General features: G+C 45.9%; 1 protein-coding gene across 1 annotated transcript; it reads right to left on the bottom strand.

Annotated features, from left to right (window-relative positions):
* Positions 1-412: 412 nt before the first annotated feature.
* On the bottom strand, positions 413-16,257 carry LOC132761646 (pro-opiomelanocortin). Its single transcript, XM_067462551.1, has 3 exons — positions 15,976-16,257; positions 6,559-6,714; positions 413-1,658 (listed from the first exon to the last, which is right to left on the bottom strand). Exons 2-3 carry the CDS (start codon positions 6,688-6,690, stop codon positions 1,074-1,076), a joined length of 717 nt encoding a protein of 238 aa, XP_067318652.1. The 5' UTR covers positions 6,691-6,714; positions 15,976-16,257; the 3' UTR covers positions 413-1,073.
* Between the last annotated feature and the right edge of the window lie 353 nt (positions 16,258-16,610).

The following is a 16,610-nucleotide window of genomic DNA, read 5'->3' on the forward strand; positions in this document are numbered from 1 at the left end:
TCCTCCCAGATCTGGGCATTCCAGCCACCCCTGGAACCCCCAGATTCGCCACCACTCTTTAAAGTAAAGGAGTTCTTGCTTATGTTTAGGTGGAATCTTTTTTCTTGTCATTTGAATCCATTGTCTCCGGAGTAGCAAGAAAACCAAGCCCGCTCCATCTTCTCCATGGCATGGTTCAATGGCATGGGAGCTGCAGTTTTGCAAGATCTGTATCCTTCTCTGCCAAAGAGTTCTGGTGTCTCATCCAACTACAACTCCCAGCATCGCACGGCACTGAGCCTTGGCAGCTGAAGTGAGGCCAGACTCCATTCATTCCACAGTGTAGAATTGCACACCCACAGAGCTCCTTTCTCAAACGTCACACTCGCAACCATCATCATCACACTTTGGAAAGAAAAACCTCGGAGGCCTGTTTAGCTTGCAAAAGATGTATTGTCATTAGTCTTATTATATATCTTTGAACCCCCTTCATTTACAGTATAGTACAGCTGGTTGAAAATATGAAAATACTCTGCCTTTGCAAAAGATAGCTAGCTACCCCTTTCCACGTTGCCGCCCCACATTTACTTTGTGCATTCAAAGCCAGGGGTGCGTCTACACAGTAGAAGCAATGCAGTTTGACACCACTTTAATCCTGGGAGTTGTAGTTTAATGAGCTCTTTTGCCTTCTCTGCCCAAGGACTCTGGTGCCTCACCAAACTACATCTCTCAGGATCCCATTGCATTGAGATATGGTGGTTATAAACTGCTTTAACTCTACGGTGTAGATGATGAAATGGACTTGAATCCATGGAAGTTTGTGGCAGAACCTTATCTTTCTGAGAGCACACCCCTTTCAATGCAAGGGCTCCATAGCACTTAGCCATGGCAGTTAAAAGTGGTGTCGAACTGCATTCATTCTACAGTGTAGATGCACCCTGGGATGCCAAACATCAAACAGTCACTCCCTCGGTTATCAAGAACAAGTAAGAACAATGTAAAGAAATGGTCTCCGTTAACAGTATCTAAATGACATTATGGGCCAGAGATATTCTACATGTGGGGCGTCTGGGCACCCCGACCCCCTCCCGCTCTTATTGGCCTTTCTTGTATGGCGTCTTGACAATGGCGTTCTTGAAAAGAGTCACTAAGGGCATGCGGCTACGGTCGGAGCTCATGAACCCGCCGTAACGCTTCCGTTTTGGGGATGGGGCCCCCCACCGGAAGTGGTTCATCTTGTATCCATCTTTCTTGGTCTCGTCCGGCTCCTCGGAGTGGCCCTCGGGGGTCTCCCAAGACAGGTCTCGCCGGAACTCTTGTGGGTAGCTCTCCGTGGAGGCCTCCTCGTTGGGGAACACCTTGACCGGCCTCCTCTTCCGGCCCACCGGCTTGCCCCAGCGGAAGTGCTCCATGGCGTAGGAACGCTTGCCGTCCTCCCGTTCGAGGGAAGAGTCGCCGACGAGGTCCCCTTCCCAGGTCTCTTGGGTTTGGGAAGACGCCGGGAGGACCACGGCAGTGGACTCTCCATCCTCACCGCTCTTGCCTAGTTTGTCCCACGGGAAATGGCTCAGGACGTACTTCCGGAGGTCATCCGAGAGGGGCTTCATGTGGCCGTGGCCTGGGTAGATGGGGGTCTCGTCGGAGAGGGAAAGCGAGTCTCTACAGGCTCGGAGGCACTCCTGGAAGAAAACAGAAGAGAACAGGGAAGGCAAAAGTTAGAATAGATCAGTGGTTCTCAACCTGGGGTCCCCAGATGTTTTTGGCCTACAACTCCCAGAAATCTGATCTGGCCGGGGTAGTCCATGCCTTGGTCACCTCTAGGTTGGATTACTGTAATGCGCTCTACATGGGGCTGCCCTTGAAAACGGCTCAGAAATTCCAACTTGTCCAACGAGCAGCGGCCAGGATGTTAACTGGTGCTCCCTACAGAGAGAGGTCAACCCTCCTGTTCAAGGAGCTCCACTGGCTGCAGTTTATCTTCCGAGCCCAATTTAAGGTGCAGGTGCTTACCTACAAAGCCCTGAAAGGTTTGGGACCAGCCTACCTGCGTGACCGCATCTCCGTCTATGAACCCACGCGTTCACTACGCTCATCTGGAGAGGCCCTGCTCGTGATCCCACCTGCGTCACAAGCACGTTTGGTGGGGACACGAGACAGGGCCTTTTCCGTGGTGGCCCCCTGTCTCTGGAACACTCTCCCCAAAGATCTTAGACAGGCCCCTACATTGGCAGTCTTCAGAAAGAACTTGAAGACCTGGCTGTTCCGATGTGCCTTTCCCGATTAGGAAACCTCCAATACCAAGTCCAAGAAGCACTTTATTAGAATTAAGACTGCCACACTCTGCACACCACATTTGTCCTACAATTTTGCTTTAAGTGTATTGTTATGTTGTGTATTGAGGCCTTGGCCTTTGTAAGCCGCATCGAGTCCTTCGGGAGATGCTAGCGGGGTACAAATAAAGTTTAATAATAATAATAATAATAATAATAATAATAATCCCAGCTAGTTTACCAGCTGCTAGGATTTCTGAGAGTTGAAGGCCAAAAACATCTGGGGACCCCAGGTTGAGAACCACTGGCATAGATACTGTTGTCAGAATCTCCCCTCGAAAAAGATGGAGCTTCAGTCAGGGTTTATTTACTTCTTTGTTTGTTTGTTTACTTCATTTCTACCCTGGCTTTCTCTTCCCTAGAGGGGTAAAATTCAATGCCACACAGGTAAACAATATTATTTACAGTATTTATATTCTGCCCTTCTCATCCCGCAGGGATTACAATGACAAACATTCAATGCCATAGACACACAGCATATATAGACAGACACAGAGGCTATTTAACATTCCAGCTTCATGGGAGTATTTTGGCCACCAGGGGAGCTGTCGCTTCACTGTCCATTTGTGATACTGATGGAGTACTTCCTCATTCATTTGCTTGTTTGCTGGAGATTTTAAGGCATTGTAAATTAGTTAAATTAACTTCCCCACATAAGTGATACCTAAATTTCCTACTTGACAGATGCAACTGTCTTTTGGGCTGCAAAGGTCGACAGCAAGCTACACAATGGTTGGAAACTTACTCCGACTAGGGCTGGCTTTGAACTCATGACCTCTCGGTCAGTAGTGATCTTAATGCAGCTGACTCTCAACCAGCTGCGCCACAGTCCCAATAAACATATCTCATCAAAATATAAACAATCTAAACATATAAGCAATTAAAACACCTATCATTCAACTAAACAGATTAAAACCATATAAAATGCCAAGCCATAATCTCATGTCTGAATCGTTTTCCATAATCCATAGTCTGTTATTCAAGATGCTAAAGTCTCATTCCGTAGTTTCCTATTCACCAAATGCCTGTGAGAAGAGCCGGCATTTGGTGAATAGGTTTGGATCAGCTATGGACAAACTTAAGCTTTCCGGGTGTTTTGGACTTCAACTAACTACCAGCTGTTAGAAATTGTGGGAGTTGGAGTCCAAAACACCTAGAGGGTCAAAGTTTGCCCATGACTGCCTTAAGAGGTTCCCCACTCTGAAATTCCCCCCAAAACTTAGCCAAATTCTTCTTCTCAAGTCTTGTCCAGTCACCCACTAGATATGCAGAAGCACCTTAACAATAAACAGAGATCAGCAGTCATCCAACTCCTCTGTCTCACAAAGACTGGTGCTTGGCAGAAACCAAAAGCCCATAGACCCAATTTCTCACCCCTTTTGTATTCATCTCCAAACTCATCAGGACATGCCCACTGTCCCAAATCTGGGAGCACCAGGGTTCCAATGTCCCAAAGGACAAACCCATTAAGCACCCTTTGAATCCAAGATCCAACAGCAAACTCTTGCTTTCAAAGCAGATGGAGACAGCAGAGAGCCTCAGGTTTAACCAATGGGATTGTGGACCCTAATTTGGACCATCTACAAACTATAAACAAATGCAGTTTTGAAGCAATGGGATTGCGGATCCTAATTTGCACAACCCACAAACTATAAATGAATGTGATTTTGAACCAATGAGATTGTGGATCATGATTTGCACCAGTCACAAACTGTAAACAAATGTACTTTTGAGCCAATGGGATTGTGGGTCCTAATTTGCATCAATCACAAATTGTAAACGAATGTCCAGTCTTTGTCCAATATCATTATTGGACCCCACCTTGAGCAGTGAGCAGAGGCAGGGAACAAATAGCATGTATCATCATCATCATCATCATCATCATCATCATCATTGAACCAGTGGCTTTGTGGATCCTAATTTGCACCAGCTACAAACTATAAATGAATGTGCTTTTGAACCAATGGGATTGCGGATCCTAATTTGCACCAATCACAAATTGTAAACGAATGTCCAGTCTTTGTCCAATATCATTATTGGACTCCACCTTGAGCAGTGAGCAGAGGCAGGGAACAAATAACATGTATTATTATTATTATTATTATTATTATTATTATTATTACTTTTGAGCCAGTGGCTTTGTGGATCCTAATCTGCACCAACTACAAACTATAAATGAATGTGCTTTTGAACCAATGGGATTGCGGATCCTAATTTGCACCAGCCACAAACTGTAAACGAATGTACTTTTGAACCGATGCCATTTCACGTCATAATATGCACCAATCGCAGCACATGTCCATTCTTTGTAATGATAGTAAATGTCCATAAAAATCCAGGCTTGTAACTGGGATGCATGTCAGATTTGGGTTTTTTTTGCTGCTTGCCCTGAGATGATAATAATAATTGTCGAAGGCTTTCATGGTCGGAATCACTGGTTTGTTGTAGGTTTTTCCGGGTTATATGTCTAGAGGCATTTTCTCCTGACGTTTCAGAGGTATCTGAGGATGCTTGCCATAGATGCAGGTGAAATGTCAGGAGAAAATGCCTCTAGAACATGGCCCTATAGCCCGAAAAACCCCACAAGAACCTAGTGATTCCAGCCATGAAAGCCTTCGACAATACATTGAACATCTCTACGGGGAGAAACTGTTCCAACCCACACGGACATTGGAGAAACTAAGGACCAGGAAAGCTCATCTACTGTGCTCCCTGACTTTCCTTCTACGCTGCAGAGACACAGATACCATCTCACAATTTCTCGCAGCCAAAAGGACTCATGCTTGCCATAGATGCAGGCGAAACGTCAGGAGAAATGCCTCTAGAACATGGCCCTATAGCCTGAAAAACCCCACAAGAACCTAGTGATTCCAGCCATGAAAGCCTTCGACAATACAACAACAACAACAACAATAATACTCCCTGCTCTGGCCATTGCTGAATAAAGGTTTCTGTGTTCATTGGCGTCAATGGGCGCTGGGAGGACCCAGCTTTTTGGAAAACAACTTTGGCAATACGTGTCCCTCCTTCCCCCAATTCTCAACCTCAACCCCCTCTTAAAAGCCAAACTTTTAATTCTAAATCCATGTTGAAGTAAAGAAAAGGTCATTGCCTCTCCATAGAAAGACAATAAAGAGGAGGCCATTCTCATTTCCCTGACCAGCCAATCCCTCTCCAGTGCCAGAAATACAGCTTAATGGTGTAACACTATAAAATGTCGACCATTTCCGCTCCCTTGGCAGCCACCTCTCCACAAAAGTCAACATTGACACTGAAATACAACACCGCTTGAGCTCTGTGAGTGCAGCATTTTTCCAAATGAAGCAGAGAGTGTTTGAGGACCGGGACATCTGTAGGGAGACCAAAGTGCTGGTTTATAAAGCTATTGTCCTCCCAATCCTGCTATACGCCTGAGAGACATGGACTGTCTACAGACGTCACATGCAACTCCTGGAACAATTCCATCAGCACTGCCCCTGGAAAATCCTGCGGACAAATGTCAGTTTGCTGGAAGAAGCAAAGACCACCAGCACTGAAGTGATGGTCCTCCGCCATCAACTCTGCTGGACCGGCCACGTTGTCCGGATGCCTGGCCACCGTCTCCCAAAGCAGTTGCTCTATTCCGAACTCAAGAATGGAAAATGGAATGCTGGAGGACAGTAAAAGAGATTGAAAGATGGGCTCAAAGCCAACCTTAAAAACTCTGGCATAGACACTGAGAACTGCGAAGCCCTGGCCCTTGAGCACTCCAGCTGGAGGTCAGCTGTGACCAGCAGTGCTGTAGCATTTGAAGAGGCACGAAAGGAGGGTGAAAGAGAGAAACGTGCCATGAGGAAGGCACATCACGCCAACCCAGACCAGGACCGCCATCCACCTAGAAACTGATGCCCTCACTGTGAGAGAAGATGCAGGTCAAGAATAGGGCTCCACAATCACCTATGGACCAACTGCCAATACAGTGGTCCTGGAAGACTATCCTACTTGGACAACAAGGGATCGCCTAAATAAAAGGGGAGTGCTTGTGTCCAAGGGCATCTCCCAAAAGACCTTGCCTATACATTCCCAACCAAGAGAACCATTCCAACCCCTTTCTGCCAGGCAGGATGATACCATCCAAGTCCTCCCAACAGATGGCCATCCAACTTCTGCTTAAAAAAAACAAACCCCTCCCCCAAAACAACAACAACAACAACAATCTCCAGACAGGTTCTTCCTAATGTTAGGTGGAAAAGCTTTTCTTGCAACTTACCATCAGCTCTGCCTCAGTTGCCATGTCCTGGCACCACCCGCCGTCCAAACAGGGTCCGCGGTCCCCTGCCACCAAATGGATGGCCAGGACTCCAAGCATGGCCAAGAGGCTGTGGCACTGGCGGGTCAACATCTTCGGGGGGAAAGCACAGGGGCCCTGCAAAACAGAAGATTTGGCCACCATATTAAGGGTTTGAAGAGAGTGTGAAGAAGATGTATTGTTGAAGGCTTTCATGCCTGGAATCACTGGGTTGTTGTAGGTTTTTCGGGCTATATGAGGAGCCCTATGAGGAGCCCTATGAGGAGCGGCTTAGGGAACTGGGCATGTTTAGCCTGAAGAAGAGAAGGCTGAGAGGGGATATGATAGCCATGTATAAATATGTGAGAGGAAGCCACAGGGAGGAGAAGGGAGCAAGCTTGTTTTCTGCTTCCCTGGAGACTAGGACGCAATGGAACAATGGCTTCAAACTACAAGAAAGGAGATTCCATCTGAACATTAGGAAGAACTTCCTGACTGTGAGAGCCGTTCAGCAGTGGAACTCTCTGCCCCGGAGTGTGGTGGAGGCTCCTTCTTTGGAAGCTTTTAAGCAGAGGCTGGATGGCCATCTGTCAGGGGTGATTTGAATGCAATATTCCTGCTTCTTGGCAGAATGGGGTTGGACTGGATGGCCCATGAGGTCTCTTCCAACTCTTTGATTCTATGATTCTATGATTCTATATGGCCATGTTCTAGAGGCATTCTCTCCTGATGTTTCGCCTGCATCTATGGCAAGCATCCTCAGAGGTTGTGACCTCACAAGAGACCTCACAACCTCTGAGGATGCTTGCCATAGATGCAGGTGAAACATCAGGAGAGAATGCTTCTGTAACCTCACTACCTCTGAGGATGCCTGCTACAGATGCAGGTGAAACGTCAGGAGAGAATGCTTCAGTGACTTCACAACCTCTGAGGATGCTTGCCATAGATGCAGGTGAAATGTCAGGAGAGAATGCCTCTAGAACATGACCATATAGCCCAAAAAACCTACAACAACCCTGTGTGAAGAAGCCCTGAGAGGTAAAGGATCCTCCAGTGATGGACGATGGATGACAAATCGCCATGTTCATGGATTCCTGCATTAGTGGGTTGGACTCCATGCCCTCTGGAGGCCCCTTCCCATTGTTTGATTCCATGTCCCCTTCCCACTTCTCTCCCTTCCCTCCTGGCGCCTTCTTTCTCCAAGTCTCCCTGTGGGAATACACGAGCCGCAAAGTGTTAATCCTTTTCCCATGATATGAAACAAAGGGGAAAAAACCCCAAAGCGGTTCCAGCTATGCGCCAGATGTGGGGCGGTGCCATGCGTTTACCCTGAGAAGGTCCTTGCCAGCGTGTTCCTATAGACGACACATGCTATTTTCTCCCAAGGCACAGTTCTTTGAAGCTAAACCTAAAGTCTCAAGAGAGAAAAATTGATTCCGGCTGCTCCACAGCCCCATTTCTTGGGCGGAGAGTGACCTTCCTTTTGCATTCGTTCTACACTTTTAGATGCATCTTCATGCATATTCACAATGTCCCTATTCAGGCAAAAGGTTGCCGTGATGTTGAGGGATTGGACTAGATGGCCTTTGTGGTCCCTTCCAATCTATGATACAGTGTTTCTCAACGTTCCTAATGCCGCAACCCCTTAATACAGTTCCTCATGTTGTGGTGACTCCCAACCATCGAATTATTTTCGTTGCTACTTCAAAACTGTAATTTTGCTACTGTTATGAATCTTAAGGTAAATATCTGATACTCAGGATGTATTTTCATTCACTGGACCAAATTTAGCACAAATGCCCAACATAACCAAATTTAAATACTGGTGGGGTTGGGATTGATTTTGTCATTTGGGAGTTGTAGTTGCTGGGATTTATAGTTCACCAGCAATCTAAGAGCATTCTGAGCTCCCCCAGCGATGGAATTGAACCAAACTTGGCACACAGAACTCCAATGACCAACAGAAAAAACAAGAAGGGTTTGGTGGGCATTGACCTTGAGTTTTGGAGTTGTAGTTCACCTACATCCAGAGAGCACTGTGGGTGCAAACAATGATGGATCTGGACTAAACTTGGAACACATACTCAATATGCCCAAATGTGAACACTGGTGGAGTTTAGGGAAAATAGACCTTGACATTTGGGAGTTGCAGTTGCTGGGATTTATAGTTCATCTACAATCAAAGAGCATTCTGAGCTCTCCCAACGATGGAATTGAACCAAACTTGGTACACAGAACTCCCATGACCAACAAAAAATCCTAGAAGGGTTTGGTGGTCATTGATCTTGAGTTTGGGAGTTGTAGTTCACCTACATCCAGAGAGCATTGTGGACATAAACAATGATGGATCTGGACCAAACTTGATACTCAATGTTTACACTGGTGGATTTTGGGGAAAATAGACTTTGACATTTGGGAGTTGCAGTTGCTGGGATTTATAGTTCACCTACAATTGAAGAGCCTTCTGAACCCCACCAATGATAGAATTGGGTCAAACTTCCCACACAGAACCCCTATGACCAACAGAAAATACTGTATTTTCTGATGGTCTTTGGCGAAACCTCTGACACCCCTTCGCGACATCCCATGGGGTCCTGAACCCCAGTTTGAGAAACACTGATCTAGACCACCCCCCTTCTGCTATACAGGAATGCACAGTTGCTGAATGCATTCCTAAAAGATTCCCAGAAGGATAGCCCAGGACCCTTGCACTGGACTAAAAAAAAGTTATTTCCAATGTTTAAGGGGTACATTCTTTCCTTGTAATATGAATCCATTCGTCTGTATCTGATTTCCTAGAATAGTTAACAAACCAGCTCCATCTTCACCATGGCCTCCCATGAGGTTATTCAAAGATTTCCGCCTTGTTCCCCCCTCTTCCAAACAAACCGAAAAGCTATAAATCCTTATTCTCGGATCCGGGGAGAAATAACATTTCCGGATTTTGCTTGGTTTTCTGGATTCTCCCCTAATAATAATAATAATAATAATAATAATAATAATAATAATTGCATTGCAGGATGGGGTCAGACTGGATGGCTTCTGGGGTTCCTATCAAAATCTTGTTGTGTTTCAAATAATAATAATAATAATAATAATAATAATAATAATAATAATAAAATAATAAGTAAAAAATCATAGGGGTTATTCTGGTAGAGAACTCACCACAGAGTCCCAGCATCCTATGCCAAGTCCAACTTTCCTGCGTTATTAAGCTGTGTAGAAATAATCATGATTATAATAATCATAATAATGGGTAAATCCCATAGATCTAGGAGAGGACTCACCACAGAGTCCCAGCATCCTATGCCATGTTCAACTTTCTTGCGTTATTAAGTTGGGTAAAAATATAAATATAATAATAATAATAATAATAATGCCAGAAGCGACTTGAGAAACTGCAAGTCGCTTCTGGTGTGAGAGAATTGGCTGTCTGCAAGGATGTTGCCCAGAGGAAGCTCGGATGTTTTGATGTTTTACCATCCTTGTGAGAGGCTTCTCTCGTGTCCCAGCATGGGGAGCTGGAGCTGACAGAGGGAGCTCATCCACGCTCTCCCCGGATTTGAATCTCCGACTCACTGCAGAGTCTCAGCATCCTATGCCACATCCAACTTTCCTGTGTTATTAAGCTAGGCAGAAATAATCATGACTGCAATAATCATGTCAGGAGCGAGTTGAGAAACTGCTTCTGGTGTGAGAGAATTGGCTGTCCGTAAGGACGTTGCTCAGGGGACACCAGGATGTGTTATCATCCTGTCGGAGGCTTCTCTCATGTCCCTGCATGGAGAGCTGGAGCTGACAGAGGGAGCTCATCCACGCTCTCCCCGGATTTGAATCTCCGACCTGTTGGTCTTCAGTCCTGTCGGCACAAGGGTTTAACCCATTGCACCACTGGGAGCTCCTAACTATAAAAATCATAATAATAGGTAAATCCCATAGATTCAATGGGGTTACTCTAGTAGAGGACTCACCGCAGAGTCCCAGCATTCTATGCCATGTCCAACTTTCCTGCATTATAAAGCTGGGTAGAAATAATCATAATTGTAATAATCATAATAATAGGCAAGTCCCATAGATTCAATGGGGTTACTCTAATAGAGGACTCAACTGAGAGTCCAAGTATTCTATGCCATGTCCAACTTTCCTGTGTTATTAAGCTGGGTAGAAATAATCCTGATTATAATAATCATAATAATGGGTAAATCCCATAGATCTAGGAGAGGACTCACCACAGCATCCTATGCCAAGTCCAACTTTCCTGTGTTATTAAGCTGGGTAGAATAATAATAATCATAATAATAGGGTTTTTTTCCCATGTCATGAGCAACTTGAGAAACTACAAGTTGCTTCTGGGGTGAGAGAATTGGCCGTCTGCAAGGACATTGCTCAGGGGACGCCCAGATGTGTTATCATCCTGTGGGAGGCTTCTCTCATGTCCCTGCATGAGAAGCTGGAGCTGACAGATGGGAGCTCACCCCACTGAGAAACTGCAAGTCTCTTCTGGTGTGGGAGAATTGGCCATCTGCAAGGACGTTTGCTCAGGGGACACCAGGATGTGTTATCATCCTGTGGGAGGCTTCTCTCATGTCCCTGCACAAGAAGCTGGAGCTGACAGAGGGAGCTCATCCACGCTCTCCCCGGATTTGAATCTCCGACTCACTGCAGAGTCTCAGCATCCTATGCCACATCCAACTTTCCTGTGTTATTAAGCTAGGCAGAAATAATCATGACTGCAATAATCATGTCAGGAGCGAGTTGAGAAACTGCTTCTGGTGTGAGAGAATTGGCTGTCCGTAAGGACGTTGCTCAGGGGACACCAGGATGTGTTATCATCCTGTCGGAGGCTTCTCTCATGTCCCTGCATGGAGAGCTGGAGCTGACAGAGGGAGCTCATCCACGCTCTCCCCGGATTTGAATCTCCGACCTGTTGGTCTTCAGTCCTGTCGGCACAAGGGTTTAACCCATTGCACCACTGGGAGCTCCTAACTATAAAAATCATAATAATAGGTAAATCCCATAGATTCAATGGGGTTACTCTAGTAGAGGACTCACCGCAGAGTCCCAGCATTCTATGCCATGTCCAACTTTCCTGCATTATAAAGCTGGGTAGAAATAATCATAATTGTAATAATCATAATAATAGGCAAGTCCCATAGATTCAATGGGGTTACTCTAATAGAGGACTCAACTGAGAGTCCAAGTATTCTATGCCATGTCCAACTTTCCTGTGTTATTAAGCTGGGTAGAAATAATCCTGATTATAATAATCATAATAATGGGTAAATCCCATAGATCTAGGAGAGGACTCACCACAGCATCCTATGCCAAGTCCAACTTTCCTGTGTTATTAAGCTGGGTAGAATAATAATAATCATAATAATAGGGTTTTTTTCCCATGTCATGAGCAACTTGAGAAACTACAAGTTGCTTCTGGGGTGAGAGAATTGGCCGTCTGCAAGGACATTGCTCAGGGGACGCCCAGATGTGTTATCATCCTGTGGGAGGCTTCTCTCATGTCCCTGCATGAGAAGCTGGAGCTGACAGATGGGAGCTCACCCCACTGAGAAACTGCAAGTCTCTTCTGGTGTGAGAGAATTGGCCATCTGCAAGGACATTTGCTCAGGGGACACCAGGATGTGTTATCATCCTGTGGGAGGATTCTCTCATGTCCCTGCACAAGAAGCTGGAGCTGACAGATGGGAGCTCACCCCACTGAGAAACTGCAAGTCTCTTCTGGTGTGAGAGAATTGGCCATCTGCAAGGACGTTTTCTCAGGGGACACCAGGATGTGTTATCATCCTGTGGGAGGCTTCTCTCATGTCCCTGCATGAGAAGCTGGAGCTGACAGATGGGAGCTCACCCCACTGAGAAAGTGCAAGTCTCTTCTGGTGTGCGAGAATTGGCCATCTGCAAGGACGTTTGCTCAGGGGACACCAGGATGTGTTATCATCCTGTGGGAGGATTCTCTCATGTCCCTGCCCAAGAAGCTGGAGCTGACAGACAGAAGCTCACCCCACTGAGAAACTGCAAGTCTCTTCTGGTGTGGGAGAACTGGCCATCTACAAGGACGTTTGCTCAGGGGACACCAGGATGTGTTAACATCCTGTGGGAGGCTTCTCTCATGTCCCTGCACGAGAAGCTGGAGCTGACAGACGGGAGCTCACCCTGCTTCCTGGATTCGAACTGTCGACCTTTCGGTCAGCAGTCCTGCTAGTACAAGGATTTAACCCATTGCGTCACCGGGATAGAATCATATAGAAGACTATTGTGGGCCATCCGGTCCAACCCTATTTTGCCAAGAAGCAGGAAAATCAAAACACCCTCAACAGATGGCCATCCAGCCTCTGCTTAAAAGCCTCCAAAGAAGGAGCCTCCACCACACTCCTACAATAATAGGTAAATCTTACCAATTCAATTGGGTTACTCTAGTAGAGTTCCAGCATCCTGTCCTATGCCACGTCCAACTTTCCAAGTAGAGCAGTGTTTCTCAACCTTCCTAATGCCGCGACCCCTTAATGCAGGGCCTCATGTGGTGGTGACCCCCAAATTATTTTCATTCCTACTTCATAACTGTAATTTTGCTATTGTTATGAATTGCAATGTAATTATCTGATAAGCAGGATGTATTTTCATTCACTGGACCAAATTTGGCACAAATACCAGATACATCCAAATTTGAATACTGGTGGGGTTGGGGGAAAGATTAATTTTGTCATTTGGGAATGTTGGAGTTGCTGGGATTTATAGTTCGCCTACAATCAAAGAGCCTTCTGAACTCCACCAATGATGGAATTGAATCAAACTTGGCACACAGAATTCCCATGACCAAGAGAAAATACTGGGAGGGTCTGGTGAACATTGACTTTGAGTTTGGGAGTTGTAGTTCACCTACATCCAGAGACTCAAACAATGATGGATCTGGACCAAACTTGGCATGAATACTCAATATGCCCCAATGTGAACACTGGTAGAGTTTGGGGAAAATAGACCTTTTCATTTGGAAATAGTAGTTGCAGGGATTTATAGTTCACCTACAATCAAAGAGCCTTCTGAGCTCCACCAATGATGGAATTGAATCAAAGTTGGCACACAGAATTCCCATGACCAAGAGAAAATACTGGGAGGGTCTGGTGAACATTGACCTTGAGTTTGGGAGTTGTAGTTCACCTACATCCAGAGACCCAAACAATGATGGATCTGGACCAAACTTGGCATGAATACTCAATATGCCCCAATGTGAACACTGGTAGAGTTTGGGGGAAATAGACCTTTTCATTTGGAAATAGTAGTTGCAGGGATTTATAGTTCACCTACAATCAAAGAGCCTTCTGAACTCCACCAATGATGGAATTGAATCAAACTTGGCACACAGAATTCCCATGACCAAGAGAAAATACTGGGAGGGTCTGGTGAACATTGACTTTGAGTTTGGGAGTTGTAGTTCACCTACATCCAGAGACTCAAACAATGATGGATCTGGACCAAACTTGGCATGAATACTCAATATGCCCCAATGTGAACACTGGTAGAGTTTGGGGAAAATAGACCTTTTCATTTGGAAATAGTAGTTGCAGGGATTTATAGTTCACCTACAATCAAAGAGCCTTCTGAGCTCCACCAATGATGGAATTGAATCAAAGTTGGCACACAGAATTCCCATGACCAAGAGAAAATACTGGGAGGGTCTGGTGAACATTGACCTTGAGTTTGGGAGTTGTAGTTCACCTACATCCAGAGACCCAAACAATGATGGATCTGGACCAAACTTGGCATGAATACTCAATATGCCCCAATGTGAACACTGGTAGAGTTTGGGGGAAATAGACCTTTTCATTTGGAAATAGTAGTTGCAGGGATTTATAGTTCACCTACAATCAAAGAGCCTTCTGAACTCCACCAATGATGGAATTGAATCAAACTTGGCACACAGAATTCCCATGACCAAGAGAAAATACTGGGAGGGTCTGGTGAACATTGACTTTGAGTTTGGGAGTTGTAGTTCACCTACATCCAGAGGACACTGTAGACTCAAACAATGATGGAACTGGATCAAACTTGGCATGGATACTCAATATGCCCAAATGTGAACACTGGTAGAGTTTGGGGAAAATAGACCTTTTCATTTGGAAATAGTAGTTGCAGGGATTTATAGTTCACCTACAATCAAAGAGCCTTCTGAACTCCACCAATGATGGAATTGAATCAAACTTGGCACACAGAATTCCCATGACCAAGAGAAAATACTGGGAGGGTCTGGTGAACATTGACTTTGAGTTTGGGAGTTGTAGTTCACCTACATCCAGAGACTCAAACAATGATGGATCTGGATCAAACTTGGCACGAATACTCAATATGCCCCAATGTGAACACTGATAGAGTTTGGGGAAAATAGACCTTTTCATTTGGAAATAGTAGTTGCAGGGATTTATAGTTCACCTACAATCAAAGAGCCTTCTGAGCTCCACCAATGATGGAATTGAATCAAAGTTGGCACACAGAATTCCCATGACCAAGAGAAAATACTGGGAGGGTCTGGTGAACATTGACTTTGAGTTTGGGAGTTGTAGTTCACCTACATCCAGAGGACACAATAGACTCAAACAATGATGGAACTGGATCAAACTTGGCATGGATACTCAATATGCCCAAATGTGAACACTGGTGGGGTTTGGAGAAAATAGACCTTGACATTTGGGGGTTGTAGTTGCAGGGATTTATAGTTCACCTACAATCAAAGAGCCTTCTGAACTCCACCAATGATGGAATTGAATCAAACTTGGCACACAGAATTCCCATGACCAAGAGAAAATACTGGGAGGGTCTGGTGGGCATTGACCTTGAGTTTGGGAGTTGTAGTTCACCTACATCCAGAGGACACTGTAGACTCAAACAATGATGGAACTGGATCAAACTTGGCATGGATACTCAATATGCCCAAATGTGAACACTGGTGGAGTTTGGAGAAAATACACCTTGACATTTGGAGATTGTAGTTGCTGGGATTTATAGTTCACCCACAACGAAATAGCATTCTGAACCCCACCGATGATAGAATTGGACCAAACTTCCCACACAGAATCCCCATGACCAACAGAAAATACTATGTTTTCTGATGGTCTTTGGTGACCCCTATGACACCCCCTTGCGACCCCCACAGGGGTCCCAACCCTCAGGTTCAGAAACACTGAAGTAGAGAAAGCAAAAAATGCAAGAGATGAGGAAGAAGAGAAGTGGAAGCTAAAGAAAAGAAGGGTTGCAATGGATCAAGTGACCTGTTAGCAAGAAAGAACGACGAGAAGTAGGAGGATGGCAATGGATGGGGTGTGTTATCCATCCAAAAGGAGAGAAGAGCAAACCTGCCCAAGGCTGCAAAAGAGGGAGAGGAGCAACTTGCCTTACCTGGTCCGCAATGCTCCTGCTCTGTCCTTCCTCTGTGTCTTCTTCCTCTCTCTGTCTCTCTCTCTCTCCTCCTGTCTGCGTCTCCACATCTCTGCCAGCCCCCTTTTATACCAGAGCAGCCCATCTGGAGAGGCGAAGGCACCCTTCCCTTCCGGGCAACCTTTTCCAGCAGCGAGGGGAGGGACCCGGGGACCCTCCAGGTGCAGACAAGACAAAAGAGGCCGGGATTAGCAGCATCTCGACAAGGATCACATGAAATGCGGCAGGAGCTGGGTGCGAAGAAGGCACCCCAATCACAGTTGTGTGGAGAGGGAGGTGGGGGGATTAACACCTGGGTGCGCAAAGGGCAGCCAGGTAATTCTTTCCATGACACCTGTGTTGGAGATTGAGCCTCCAGGTGATGGGTGATGCAGGGTTTTTGCATCAGAGTGGGGAGGGGGATTCGCCGGTGTCTCACAGATGCGCACAAGATGCCAAAGCGTGTCGGACCCCCCCGTCCGGGGGGGTCCGACACGCTTTGGCATCTTGTGCGCATCTGTGAGACGCCGGCGAATCCCCCTCCCCACTCAAGACAGCATTTGCCGAATCGCTTTGTTCGGTTTTAAGGGCCAAAAATGTTTCCAGATGTTGGAACG

This window comes from Anolis sagrei, chromosome 1, assembly GCF_037176765.1.
Source record: "Anolis sagrei isolate rAnoSag1 chromosome 1, rAnoSag1.mat, whole genome shotgun sequence".
Classification (NCBI taxonomy): domain Eukaryota; kingdom Metazoa; phylum Chordata; class Lepidosauria; order Squamata; family Dactyloidae; genus Anolis; species Anolis sagrei.